We start from the raw sequence: 13744 nt of genomic DNA, 5'->3' as shown, positions 1-13744 counted from the left end.
TGTCTTATATTTTGAGACCGAGGGAGTAGTTTCAAAAGAAAGAGTGTATCGTCATACTTTGTAAAGCACCCCAATTTTGGCAAACTTAAGCACATGACTACATGAGTAGTAGCTTCTGGTGTATGCATAGAAATATATACACTATCGATCAGATTGGTAGGATTGGAATCTTCCGAAACTTGTTCGCCCTTCCGAAAAAGGAATGCACACTTACAGTGGCATGTGGAGTCCAGGGTTCAGCCAGCCAGCACCAGTAGACACTAGTTCAGTGCTGGGGAAGCTCCAGGTAAAGGTAGCTAATGATCAGGTCTAGCCCACGCCGGACCACCGGCCGCTACGGCCTGACTGTTCCTGCCGGCATCGGCATCAGACGCAATCTTCTTGTTGCTTGTTGAGTTTTGTATACTAGTACCAAGTTCAGTGTCGTACCTTAGGAATACGGTCTGTATAACTAGGTGTATATACAGCTACTAATGAAGCTTGCTAAACTATGGAGAGAGATTGATCAGTACATGCATGCAGCTTTCACATGCACTAGTTACTCCTAACTTGATTTGACTGTGGACAGGGGATATGATATTTGGCTTTGATAACACTGGATTTCCATTTGGAGGAGGGTCGCCGTCAAATTATACTACCTAGGTCGGTTCCGAAGTGGGTCATCCAGAGAGCGACCATCGACATGGAAACGACTGTGGGACCAACCAAAGTAATTAATTAATTCTTCTGCATGATCATAGGGCATATCCTCACTTGGATCCGTAGGTTAATCTGAGTGATTTGAAATAAGGCTGGTTGTAATGGGGAGTATCATATACTAGTATCATGCATATGATACTAGTCTATGATACTACACCCCTAATGCATAGTATCATATGTTAGTATCATAGAGGACTATATTTTTTACCATGCATGACACAAAGTAGCACATCATTTAATATGATACGGTATCATGATATAATACTCGAGCTTCTCTTTCTTCATTTAATTCTATGCCATCTCATCCAAATTGCTTAGTCGGCATGCATGATACTACCTATGATACTCCCATTATGGACAGCCTAAGCTCCACGCCTCCACCATCCTTACCTGGGACTGCTGCTATGCTACGTGCTCTACTATTTGGTGCATGTGGCATTTCGCAGAGAGAGAGAGGGAGAGATTAGTTGTAGCTAGTTAGAGAGAGAGTTGTAGCGTTCCTGACTCCAGCTCCCATGAGTGGCTGGCAGTGGGCCGGCCCTCTAGAACGCCACCATATATATGGGAGGCAACCCCGTAGCCCCCGTTACATTTCACTCCACTCCACCTCCTCCCTCCCCCTCTCCTCCATCCTCTCCGGCCGGCCACATCTGAGAGAGACGCATACACGCCAGCACGAGCAGGGCCGGGAGAGGGAGCAAGCCTCGGACGGCTCGGACGGCGCCGTAGCGGGCGGTCGCTGTTGGTGGCGGGTGGAGGTGGTGGCGGTTACGGTGGAGAAAGGCGCGGAGCGGGGTGGCCAATTGGGAAAGGGCACCAGGAGATCCAGGGCTCCCCGGATTTCAGCCAGACTTTGCCCGCAATCCATCCGCCCTTTCCGCCGGTCGGTGTCCCATCCGTGCGTGTCCCTCTCCCCCTCCGCCCCGGCGAAAGCGAGACGACACAGCGTGCGTGCCTATATAGCTTCAACTGCGTGATCAAGCCCAAGCTGCCTATAGCTAGCAAGCTACGAGTTGGTGTGGTAAGAGGAGATATAGACCGGCCCTCTATCTTCTGTATATATTCTTCTTATCTAGCTAGCTGCCTTCTCTTGCGGTGCGGCCTGTGTATAAATTCGGGCGGCGCTCGTCACACTCGTTGGGTAAGGAGCGCCTGCTCTTTCTCTCTCTTTGGATCGATCGAAGGTACTTGAGAGAGGTTGCCAACTGATCAAGTTGGTTCTCTGATAGGCGCAAGGAGAAGTACTTACTACACGAAGAATCTGCAAAGACCGTGCTCTGATAGGCTGGGGCGTGCGCTGCCGCTGATCAGGCTTCTGTTCTTCCTCTAGTGCGATATGTAAGACTCTCTCTCTCTCTCTCTCTCTCTCTCTCTCTCTCTCTCTCCCCCTCTCTCTCTCAATGAACCCACTTGTATGGTTTCTAATTAACATGCATTCATGCACTAACCTCCTTGCACTGATTATCTCCTCTACATGTTTTCATCGGTTGAAGATTTCCAAATTTGTTTTTCTGCATTGCTGGTGTTTTTCATTGTGGACCTGTGGTAGTGCCCCATACGAAGTCTTCACTCCAATAGATCAAATTCGGTTGATCCTAATGAGTCCCTCCACATGGACTCAGCTAGCAGAATGCACTCATTCCGAACCTGCAGTTAACTGTATATCCACCTGTAGAGTACAATTTTTCTTTTATTTTTTGCTTCTCTATGGATGAATTGGGTTTGGGGTCACCCTTTTCCTACATGCCGCTCTTGTTCTATGAAGGTGGTTTCATTGTCCGCTGAAAGTATTTGTTATTTTATGCAGTACCTGCCTTAGTTTCATAAAAGGAAGTCCTGGGAAGGAGGCTTAAGAGCATGCATAAATTTGGATACATTTTCAGTGCCAAAACGGATATTCTATATCTTGTTTAGCCTTTTATCTGTGTTCCCATATTAATCCCATGTCATACTACCCAAATTTTGTTTGAAGCATCGTATTTTGCTCATACGCTAGCTCGATCATGTAATATATCTTTCGGCTGAAAGGTCCATCTACATGTGTGTTCACAAATCTTAGCTTCCTTGACACAAAAGTAACCTGGCAAGAACATTGAATTAATCGGGTTATCGTATATGTGATGAGAGTCTGACACTTTTTATCTACTGTCATGATTGCTTGCTTTTTCCTGAAATATCATCAATCCCATTGAAATGGAACAAAAGCTTCTCATCCAGTTGTAAACGAAATATACAGCTAGTGTGCCCATCTACCAAACTTGGGTACAAAGCAACATCTTCACAAGAAAATATACATAAGAAGCTAACTAAAAAGAACATTTGTTTTGTTTTGTTTTGTGAGGAACTACAACTGAAACACCTCATTTTTTAAATTTTATTTTGCTATATATACCATGTGCCCTAATTGAGCTTCCTGCTTGAAAACTTGTGAGAAAGCAGTGTATGTAATTGGGAAAAGCTTGTATGTGCTATTCAATCTTATTACTGTTTTATTTTCTTTGTGATGTAGTCACGCTGATAGTGGAATAAAATGGACACTTTCTCCCATGTTCCGCCGGGTTTCCGGTTTCATCCTACCGACGAGGAGCTCGTTGATTATTACTTGAGGAAGAAGGTGGCATCCAAGAAGATTGACCTGGACGTCATAAAGGACGTCGATTTGTACAAAATCGAGCCATGGGATCTCCAAGGTAACTAACTAATTAATCGGCACATTTTTGTCAGCCCATGCAAACATGAATCACAAACACTGAACTCATTGATCGATCGGCCGTGCCCCGATTAATGGTAATTTTGGCTAAGCAGACAAGTGCAAGATTGGCATGGAGGAGCAGAACGACTGGTACTTCTTCAGCCACAAGGACAAGAAGTACCCGACGGGCACCCGCACCAACAGGGCGACGAGCGCCGGGTTCTGGAAGGCGACGGGGAGGGACAAGCCCATCTACACAAACCACTGCCTTGTCGGAATGAGGAAGACCCTCGTCTTCTACAAGGGCCGTGCGCCCAACGGTCAGAAGTCGGACTGGATCATGCACGAGTACCGCCTCGAGACGAACGAGAATGGAGCCACGCCCGTATGTATTATTCGTCGTTCCATCCTTACCTTTATGCATTTCACTTGCTAACCATGGCTGGTTTGATCGTTCAGGAGGAAGGATGGGTGGTCTGCCGGGTGTTCAAGAAGCGAGTCGCGACGGTGCGGAGGATGGCAGATATGAACTCGCCTTGCTGGTTCGACGACCATGGCGCTGGAGGTGGGTTCATGCCGGACCTCGACTCGCCGAGGCAGCTCGGGTACCAGCACCACCACCCCCAGAACTTGGCACCGTACCACAGCCAGCAGCAGCAGCAGTACCACTGCAAGCCGGAGCTGGAGTACCATCACCTCCTGCCGCAGGAGGCCTTCATGCAACAGCTTCCTCACCTGGAGAGCCCCAAGCCTACTACGGCCTACATTGGCCACGGCAGCAGCGGCGGCATCCTGTCGTCGACCAGCAATCACCCCCTCGCGCATGACGGGCCCTCCAGGTTCGCAGCGCAGCAACCGCCGATGGACCATGCGCTTTACACTGGTGAATCGTCGGCCACCGACTGGAGGTACCTCGACAAGTTCGTCGCGTCTCAGCTGTTCAGCCATGACGGTACCAATCCCAAGGAGCAGGCCACTCACTCCAATGCAGCAGTCCAGGTGTTTCAGGCAGAGAACAAGCATGAAGAGGCCCTGGACTATGCTTCGACATCTGCCGGCCTAGGCTCGGCTCATCTGTGGAAATAGCATGCACAAGCAAGCACAACTCCATTGGACATCCTACACAATTTATACAATCCAGACCTGATCTAGTGTACAAATATAGCTGGCCATGTATGCCATGATTAATCATGGTATATATATGCACACACACATATATATACATAATAAATATGTAACCGAAGTGGTTATGTAGTATCTATAGTAGTACTATTTGGTATCAGGTCTCTGGACCTGATGCTAATAAGGTAGCCGAAAGTTGAGGCTAAGGGGCTTCAGTGACTGACTTGACCATTTTGTGAAAATAGTCAAGCTGTTGATGGACGTCTATTTTGTGCAGTCCATCACACAAACGGCAGCTAAGGACACTGCCGATGCACCAACAATGTTTTACCAACTCTATATATGTACCATGTATCTCAATTCATTGAAACGGAATGGAAAGTATATTTATTGACAAACTGCTTTTACTCCTCTGGTCAGATAGCTAGGATACACTAGAGAATGAAGCAATTGGCACTTTTTTTACAGCGACAGGTGCGTATAATATGTTATGATACATGTACATAGTTTACAGAAGGCATCAAAATATTTATTCAGTGTCAATACTTTACCTACATTCCTCAGTTTACCTTTTTCCCGAAGATTCCCTAGTTTAACTGATTCCCTTGCATTGTCACAACATTCGGAGAAAAGAAGATGAAAAGGCTGGATTCTATGAATTTCTGATCCATTCTGCTTTGTCTTTCACCCAATCTTCAAATTTTCCATACATATACAGCATTAAGTGCTCAACTTTTACCGTATACTGGATCAATCCCCGTTACTTCGCATCACACAAACCACTAGCTTCATCACAGAAACCATCACGGTCCAGAAGTTTAGGTGGCGGCGCACTTAAAAGAGGGGAGGAAGGGCTCCCATATGCGTTGCGGCGACTGTTGCCACATCCAAGGCTTTTCCGGGTGCTGACTCCAGTTATAGGATTTGTCCCACTTGCATATTTGCACAAAGCCTACAGTTAAGAATTATCAGAATCGGCATCTTCTATATATGTGCCTAAGCTCTAGAAAGAGAACTCACGAAAACATTGAAGATCGACCCTGATGATCACCAGAGTAGGGTGATCCTTTGGTATATCATGGTTTCATGGAGATTCTAAATACGGAACAATATATTCGAATAGTGCAGTCAGAATTGACTTTATTACTCAGTGGACATATGAACAATTTCCTTTTTCTTCCTTCTACAAAGTGCAGCTTCTGTTCAGAGTTTATGGGCGAGCTCTTACAAACTAGACACATTAATCCAATAGGAAGAATTCACAAAGCATAAATGATTGTAACACTTGAAAACAGGAACGAAAGGAAAGATGCCTCTGAAAGAATTGAAGTGCTAAACTGTTTATCATGGAATCATGAAATTTACAAATGCTTTTTAAGGTCATAAACCTACATGGCAGAATTATGCGATAATACTGGGATAAAAGCAAATATGTACCAGTTTCTGTGGTAGGTCAATAACAGCATCGCTGAAGTCAGCACCTTCAATGGTTGCTCCACCGAGATCACTACGTGTAAGGACAGTCCGTGAAAGCACAGCATTTGTGAGATTAGCTTCATTGAGAACCTGTCCATAATAATTCAATGTTCAAAACTTGCTTAAAGGTAAATCTGCCATGGAATTATTTATTTGGACAACTATCCCTATTGCAATTAAAACAGGAGAAATGGCTCCAGTAGCCATCATAAGTGAATGGATCACTGAACTTGACTTCACATTTGCAAATCTGACGAAGCATATGCATGCATATAGCACTAGAAGCATATAAGAATGTCTGACTGCTCTGGCCAAGATGTATGCTTCACTACATTTTTTTCACACCCCAATGACAAATTCTAAACATGCACAAATGAATACAAAGGCACGCTTACTCCTTATTTTGTAAAAGCCTCTGGATCAATATGAAACCACTGGGTAATGTTCAACAGGAGATAAAGTGTCCACTAGTGTGTGAAATTATTCTTTGTTCTTGAAAATATTGGCAGGATAAATGCATGATAGTTAACATTGGAAATGGCATTTTTATGTACAAAGGAAGAGACAAAATTAAAATATGCTGATGCAGGCAGCAGCACAAGAGAGCAATCACTGTAGCCCACCCGACAAGAGGCTAACGCCTTAACAGCAAATTTGGACTGTCGAATGCTCTGTGCTAGTGGTTGGCATCCTGCTTTATGAGAAGGGCAAAGGAGTTTTAAGTCACTTTCTTGGTGATCAAGGTTTGACGGTTTCTCGCCTTCAGTATATTCAATCAAGAGTAAGATAATGCAATTGGAATATATTTTATTGCTTGTCTGCATTTTCCTAGAGCATCTTTCCAAGCATTTAGTAATGGTGGATGAGAACTCGATGTTTAAATTGTTATTACAGAGAATGCCCATCTTAGACCTTTATTCCATACTTGTGTCAATGTTAAACCTTGGAAGTTTACGGCTGGACTTGTCTGACTATTCATTACTAGATTCTCAAGACACTCATATACACTTGAACATCATAACCAAGAAATGCAGACAGAGATTAAAAAAACACATGAGAACAGAAGAGATGGTGAAGCAGCATGTTCCAGAACACCCCATACATATATAGAAGCAGAAAAGACATATGATCACATTGAATTTCTTAGTTAGCAATCACATCATCAACCAATTGTAGTTTTTGATACAAAAGTTTCCATTTCACGAGCCTTCTATATTTCTTTATTTTGAACAGGAAATGGTGGGGAAACCCCACTTGAAGATAACATTTATTTCAGTCTTCTGTTCTATTTGATCGTTCAGATAATTAGATATTTCGGTGCTGTTAAAATTTCATGCATGAATGACACAAACAGAAGACAATAGTATAGAGCTGGCACCAACAAATTGGGTTCTTACTCCGACATCTTGTCTTGCCGTAAATTATTAAGCAGTGTTATCATCATAATAATTCATTGCTAAAGAAAAATAAAATACATTTCATCGAAATATTAAGGTTGGCATAGCAATTTATTTCTGTAGGACACATCAACACATACAGTCTACAGGACCATGACAGTATGCACTACATGTATGGTTACATGCATTTGCACAGATTAGCTGCTAATTAAAACAGCCATGATCAAGCTAAAGAAACCATTCTGGTTTTACCATGCGATCCATTAAAGTGTCACTCAAATCTGCACCTGCATGAAACCAAAACAGCAGTATCGTGAAAATCATTTCATGAATATCCACATGAGAAGATTTAAGTACCGCGTGACAATATTGATTGTAGTCAAAACCACTAGGGTAAAAGTCACAGAGAATCCTACTATAACTTTCCTGTGCCGGTAGCTAAAGCATTATTAGTACCATAGTGATTCAACTTGGAACCAAAAAAAGGCAATGAACTTCATAGTTAGCTTCCTTCGCTGAGTTTATACTTAGAAGAAATAGTGGAGTTGCTTGTAAGTGTAGTAGCTAGAGTGATCTAAAATATCTCTACTGTAGACCTGTAGTGGTCTCCCTGATAAGGCACATCAAAGGACCGCTGATTACTAAAGGAAGGTGATTAATTATGTGGACTGAGGACATTGCACACATCAATTATAATAACATTTGGGAGGACGGCTAACATCTCCAAGAGATGAAAAGGTGTTACTACACTTACCTGTGAAATTCGCTCTGAAAGCAACAGCCTTTTCCATATAGGCACCATTGAATGTGGAACCACTAAAATCTGATTCCCTCATATCAGCAGATGTGAAGTTCGCCCGCCTACATTAATAACTGAGGTCTTAGTTAAAGGCGAAACAATGAATAGGAAAATCTACTCTTATTTCAGTTATCCATGCTGACAAAAAAATGTTGGAGATAAGCATCACAATAACTGCTACATTGTTCCCCTAAATACAGCTTATTGTTGCAGATTATATTATTTTTCTTGAACATGCATCTAAATGCACACCAATTGTATTTTGATGCAGACTTATGGTAATTTTGGTTGAACATTTGGACTGCCTTTCCTCCATTATAAGCAAACTTTATACAGAGAGATCTTGACATATACTAGAAGGACAAACCAATTGGCAAGACAAACCAATCACCAGTATTTCAGAATGCATCGTCCACCTAGGATCTAAGGTCTAAAGAATGTGACTTTCCACCGACAATACAAGCATGACCATATAAGATTGAGCTAGATAACTTCAAATACCTTTTTTTGTATAGAATGCAGTATCTTAAAAACAAGGATATAATATTTGAGGTGCACAAGTATCTACTTTGAAGTTTTCTGGGGTGCATAAATATGTATACTTCTGTTTTGAAAAGAAAAATAGTACACTTCCATAAAAACAACATTGATTTAAGGCCCAAGAAGTCACAAAGCAAGCAATTCTTCTGCTGCATGGATAATTTTTTTAGAACTTCTATTTGCTTCATTTGGAAGGGGAGCCTTGGCGCAGTGGTAAAGCTGCTGCCTTGTGACCATGAGGTCATGGGTTCAAGTCCTGGAAACAGCCTCTTACAGAAATGTAGGGAAAGGCTGCGTACTATAGACCCAAGGTGGTCGGACCCTTCCCTGGACCCTGCGCAAGCGGGAGCTACATGCACCAGGTTGCCCTTTTTTTTCTATTTGCTTCATTTAGTCCCTAAAAGTTACTCCCTCCGTCCCATAATGTAAGACATTTTTTGGCACTACACTAGTGCCAAAAAACGTCTTACATTGTGGTACGGAGGGAGTACATGTCATTAGCAGAATTTGACATAGAGGCATGCACGAATTTTAATTTGTCTATATACCCGTATATAGTGTGAGAATAACTTTGAAAGATGGTCGTTGGATGAAGCCAATCCGACGGTGTAAAGATGGCAAATCCGAGCACTACTGACCGTTGGATATCATCTACATTCCACCAGATTCTGCCACATGTACAATCTAGAAGACTCCATGGTTGAACTTAAGCATAATGCACAAACCTCAAAACACAAGCACTTCTCCTTTGTTCTAGAATCTTCCGTATAATAATTGCATAAATTTTTTTCTAAATGAATTGCCATTATTTGTTTTTACTTTATGCTTTACAATGCACAATTCCATGAATCTTAAAATAGATTAACTTTTTTATAAAACTAATTGATTTTGAATGAGATGAACTATAATAATTAAACGAACATCTACATCATGCATATATGACTCAAAGCTTACATGCTATAGTGTGATATTTATTCATAATTTGGTTGTCAAATCTCATTCGTGCAATGCACATGTACCTTACTGGTATAGTCGTATAGATAAATTTAAGAATGGAACTGAAAATAAATTAGAAACCAACCTGAAGTTTTCGTTAACATGCACAGTGTTTCTGCAAAAACCACAGAAGAGGACAGCATCAGCAACCCAGTGCAGAAAAACGAGCAGGAACAAGAGACGGAAAGATGCAGGCGGCGAGTGGTACTTGAGGTCCGCATTGCCGAACTGCGCGGCTGAGCCGATGCCAAACTCCCCCCTCTGGTCCGCCTCGTACTTGTTCAGATCCGCGTGGGCAGGCATCGCTACGACTACGGCAGCCGCGAGGGCTGCAGAGACCGCTACGCGCCACCTCGGCGGCGCCGGCGACGTGTTCGACGCATTGCCGCCGCGGGGGCGGTCGGTGGTCGCCTGGCAGGAGATGCGCTGTAGGCGGCCTGAACGACACAGCGTGAGGGGAGCGGAAGTCTTAGGACGAGCGGCGGTAGCGGCAAGAGGGGAGGTGGAAGCGAGAGCCATGGCGGATTAGGAAGGAGGGTGAGGTGGGGAGTGGACGGGTGGTGGCTCGCGCGCGAACACGTAACGGGCAGCACAGCCATCGGACGGGGAGCACGGGGAACGGGGAGTAAATCCAGTGGTCGCAGATATTTGGGCCCTCGTATTGTTTTTGGGCCATTTCTCTATATAAATAAAAGCCCATCTTTCATCTAAAATATAAAAGGGCATTGTCATTGGCCCATAATTTCTACATTATGCGCGTGAGCTATATCTCGCTTAATCAGTCAATTGATCTTGTCCCTTCATGTAGACCTGACACAAGATGTGATGTCCAGGAGCAGCGTGTCGCCAAATGGGCTAGAGCATCCTATATTTTTATAAGACCGTTTAGACATTTAAGACAACACTCAAAACAGTTTAATTTCAGCTGTCTAAAACATTTTATAAAAGTGAACGGAGAGAGTATATGTTTTGATGCATATTTTCTTTTTCATACACATTATACATTTTTGGTACACATCTAAAACATTTTTCAAACACATGATTAATATTTTTCTTCAAACATTTATTCTGATGTCAACTATTTTTCATACACGTTGTAGATGTCTTGTATACATCAGAAGCATTTTTATACAGACAATTATTTAAAAAAAATACCTTTTTATGTCTACTTTTTTACATAATTTGTATACATCAGGAACATTGTTTAATAAATGTGTAGCTTGCTTCAAATACATTATTAACATTTTCACATATTTATGTTTTGATGTCTATTTTTTCATACACGATGTACGATTTTCATAAACATTACACACATTTTTTAATACATGAATACAAAAATCATTTTATGTTAAGATGTCTGCTTTTTCATACATGTTATACACTTTACATACACCTTGTATATTTTCTTTATACATCAGGATTTCTTATACATGTTTAATTGTTTCTAATTAACATTCTTCCATATAATGTTTTGAAGACAACTTTTTTCATACACGTTGTACCTTTTTTTGTATACATAGGAAAAAAAATCTGCACACGTTTAACATTTTTCAAATGTAAGATTAGCATTTTTTTTCAAAATTTATGGGAAATGATCTTTGTAATTTATATTAATAATATTTCAAAATATGAACAATACTGAAAACACAAACAACTAAACGAAATAAAAATGTGAAAATAACGAAAGAAACAAACGATTCTCGCAAAAAAACGAAAGAAACAAACGAGCGCCTAGTGATGAGGACATGGCTACCACACTTACACCTACAACCCCTACTACTATACCTATTGGACCAATTACTAGAGCTCATGCACATCGGTTAAATTATCAGGTACTTTCATTTCTTGATAATGTTTTTAATGTTCATGAGAATATGATGTTGCCTAATTTAGATACATTTGTGTTGCTTACAATTGAAGGGTCAGGCCTGGACAAGAAGAATTGAACATTGAAGCATGATCAATCATGGAGATGAAGGTGTGTGCGAAGAGAACAAGAACGGAGGTGCCAGTGAAAGATTTACGCACTTTGAAGCTACCATGATGATATCTGGAAGATGGACGAAATATACAAAATGGATATTCATAAATTTCATCCATAGCTTATTATTGGTGTTGCGTCACCTTATTTTTGAGTCAGACCCATGTATTTTTGAAGTACACTTAATAGGCAGTTTTAAGAATCCGTATTAATAGGGAAAACGACTTAGGATAGAATTTAGTCCCACCTTGCCAAGGATGGACGATATTCCTCTCTGTCTCTCTATAAAGGCAACCCTTAGGGCGTCGTCTTACAATTGGATTTTAATTAGTTAAAAGTGAGCCGTTGCTGCAATTTCGTGTACTTTATTTGTGTCCAATGACAAGGCCAAGACCATTTTTAGAACCTCACTTTTATCAATATTTGGATTACTTTATCATATTCTTGTTTGTTTTTCAATTGCTTGCGGAATAGACCTTCGTGGTCAGGTTGATCGTGCTTGTGATCAATAATCTTTCGAAGTTGGTTTAGCGATTGCTAAGGCGCAACATCGTTCCACGTTTGTAGTCGGATCATCAAAGTCATCTCCACCAAATTGATAGTTATCATTTCACCGAAAGATCGGCACTCTCGCCTCTATCACTAAGCCCCGGGCCGTGGGGCCGGCGCATTGGCACATGCGATTCAGGCAAACGCTCAAAGCATAGTCCCCGAGACCTCCACTTCAGCTTCTTTAGCTCCAGTTAGGCAACCTGGCGCTCACGTGTTGCTCGCCTGCGCTTGGCCCAACAAGCGCCAATGGTTCCTCGCATCGCTCAGGTCGCTTGTCTCTTCCATCGCGCTCATATATTTGATCACTTGGGTCGATGGTTGATCGGTCATCCATGGACCAGTGAGCTCTTGACCAGTCAACATTTGACTTTTATAAAAATAACTTTGAAAAATTAGGAAAAAAAATACTTGGAATTAAAAAAAACACTCATTGATGTGCAATAGAAAGTTCACGGGTATCAAAAGAACTTCAATTTTTTGAAAAAAATCATGAAATTTGATTTTTTTAATAGATTTTCAGAAAAAAAAACTTCAAAGATTAAAAGTTCATAAATTTTTGAAAGAGTTCAAGAACTTGAGAACAAATCATTGACCTTGCAAAAGAGTTCAATGATTTTGGTCCATCAATTTCTGAAAAAGAATCATCAAATTTTAAATAAAGTCCACAAAATTTAAAAATTCATGGACTTAAAAAACGTTGCTGGATTTGAGAAAAGTTCATCGCTTTAAAAATCTAACAAATATAATAAATGTTTATGAATCTGGAAAAAGTTCATGAGTTTTTAAAAGAATGTGATTTCAAACGTACAAAAAATAACAAGAGAAACAAAAAAAGGGAAAGGAAATAAGAACCATCCAGAAAACCGACCAAAGAACCGGTTTGAGAAGCTTCCCAAAAACGAGAGCTTCAGCGAACAAAAGAAAGAAGAAAAAAGAAAAAAGAATTAAGTACTCAAAAAAAGGTGAGTTGTCTTAGTTGGTTACTGGAATTTATACTGAACGAGGGTGTCCCGAGTTGGAATCACGTCGCACGTACCTTTTTTTGGAAGTCAACAGAAAAAGGAATAAAAAGAAAAAATGGGCCGCCGCATAGGGGCAGGGGGGTGCCGTTTTGCGGATAACACATTTACGGGCGCAGAAGGCATCAAACAGAAGTTGTGGCAGTCGCGCCTTTTTTTTTGAGAATCTCACAAAGCTTTATTACTGAATCATAATGTTCATAGGTACAAAAAGAAGATCGCCGGGTTGTCCTAGCCAAGTGTATCGGCCAAACCCTAAAGATAACGCATGCTTTGCGAGATTATGGGCCTCCATATTGGAGGTCCTATACTCATGAGTAATCCCAATGGAATGATCACTCAAAGCGATCAGTAAATGGGCCAGGTCCAGTATGCAGTAACCAACTCGCTCACATACCTTTCTTTGCACGGTACGCTCACGTATGGTCTTTATTTATTTTGAGAAACGCTCACGTATGGGGTTAGCTTTTT

The 13744-nt window shown here is 41.5% G+C and overlaps 2 protein-coding genes across 2 annotated transcripts; one reads left to right on the top strand and one right to left on the bottom strand.

The window, feature by feature from the left end:
* The first annotated feature begins 1706 nt into the window (after positions 1–1706).
* Positions 1707–4868, top strand: LOC119317268 (NAC domain-containing protein 7-like). The gene is made up of 5 exons (XM_037591698.1): positions 1707–1840; positions 1929–2037; positions 3209–3389; positions 3505–3776; positions 3851–4868. Exons 3-5 carry the CDS (start codon positions 3230–3232, stop codon positions 4475–4477), a joined length of 1059 nt encoding a protein of 352 aa, XP_037447595.1. The 5' UTR covers positions 1707–1840; positions 1929–2037; positions 3209–3229; the 3' UTR covers positions 4478–4868.
* Positions 4869–4955: 87 nt separating this feature from the next.
* LOC119317269 (thylakoid lumenal protein TL20.3, chloroplastic-like) lies at positions 4956–10312 on the bottom strand. Its single transcript, XM_037591699.1, has 6 exons — positions 9930–10312; positions 9807–9836; positions 8141–8247; positions 7639–7673; positions 5951–6079; positions 4956–5465 (listed from the first exon to the last, which is right to left on the bottom strand). Exons 1-6 carry the CDS (start codon positions 10238–10240, stop codon positions 5274–5276), a joined length of 804 nt encoding a protein of 267 aa, XP_037447596.1. The 5' UTR covers positions 10241–10312; the 3' UTR covers positions 4956–5273.
* Positions 10313–13744: the final 3432 nt, after the last annotated feature.

The sequence above is a fragment of the Triticum dicoccoides genome, chromosome 6A (genome assembly GCF_002162155.2).
Source record: "Triticum dicoccoides isolate Atlit2015 ecotype Zavitan chromosome 6A, WEW_v2.0, whole genome shotgun sequence".
NCBI classification, from domain to species: domain Eukaryota; kingdom Viridiplantae; phylum Streptophyta; class Magnoliopsida; order Poales; family Poaceae; genus Triticum; species Triticum dicoccoides.
Note: the sequence above shows the minus strand (reverse complement) of the source record. Positions and strands in the feature narration are given on the sequence as shown.

What these genes read in the sequence shown, in the direction of transcription:
- LOC119317268 (XM_037591698.1), top strand. Translation starts at nt 3,230, where the DNA reads ATGGACACTTTCTCCCATGTTCCGCCGGGTTTCCGGTTTCATCCTACC. An exon ending in CGAGCCATGGGATCTCCAAG is followed by an intron (nt 3,390 to 3,504) that starts GTAACTAACTAA and finishes TTGGCTAAGCAG; the next exon opens with ACAAGTGCAAGATTGGCATG. An exon ending in ACGAGAATGGAGCCACGCCC is followed by an intron (nt 3,777 to 3,850) that starts GTATGTATTATT and finishes TTGATCGTTCAG; the next exon opens with GAGGAAGGATGGGTGGTCTG.
- LOC119317269 (XM_037591699.1), bottom strand. Translation starts at nt 10,240, where the DNA reads ATGGCTCTCGCTTCCACCTCCCCTCTTGCCGCTACCGCCGCTCGTCCT. An exon ending in CATGTTAACGAAAACTTCAG is followed by an intron (nt 8,248 to 9,806) that starts GTTGGTTTCTAA and finishes TTATTAATGTAG; the next exon opens with GCGGGCGAACTTCACATCTG. An exon ending in TTTCAGAGCGAATTTCACAG is followed by an intron (nt 7,674 to 8,140) that starts GTAAGTGTAGTA and finishes GGTTTCATGCAG; the next exon opens with GTGCAGATTTGAGTGACACT.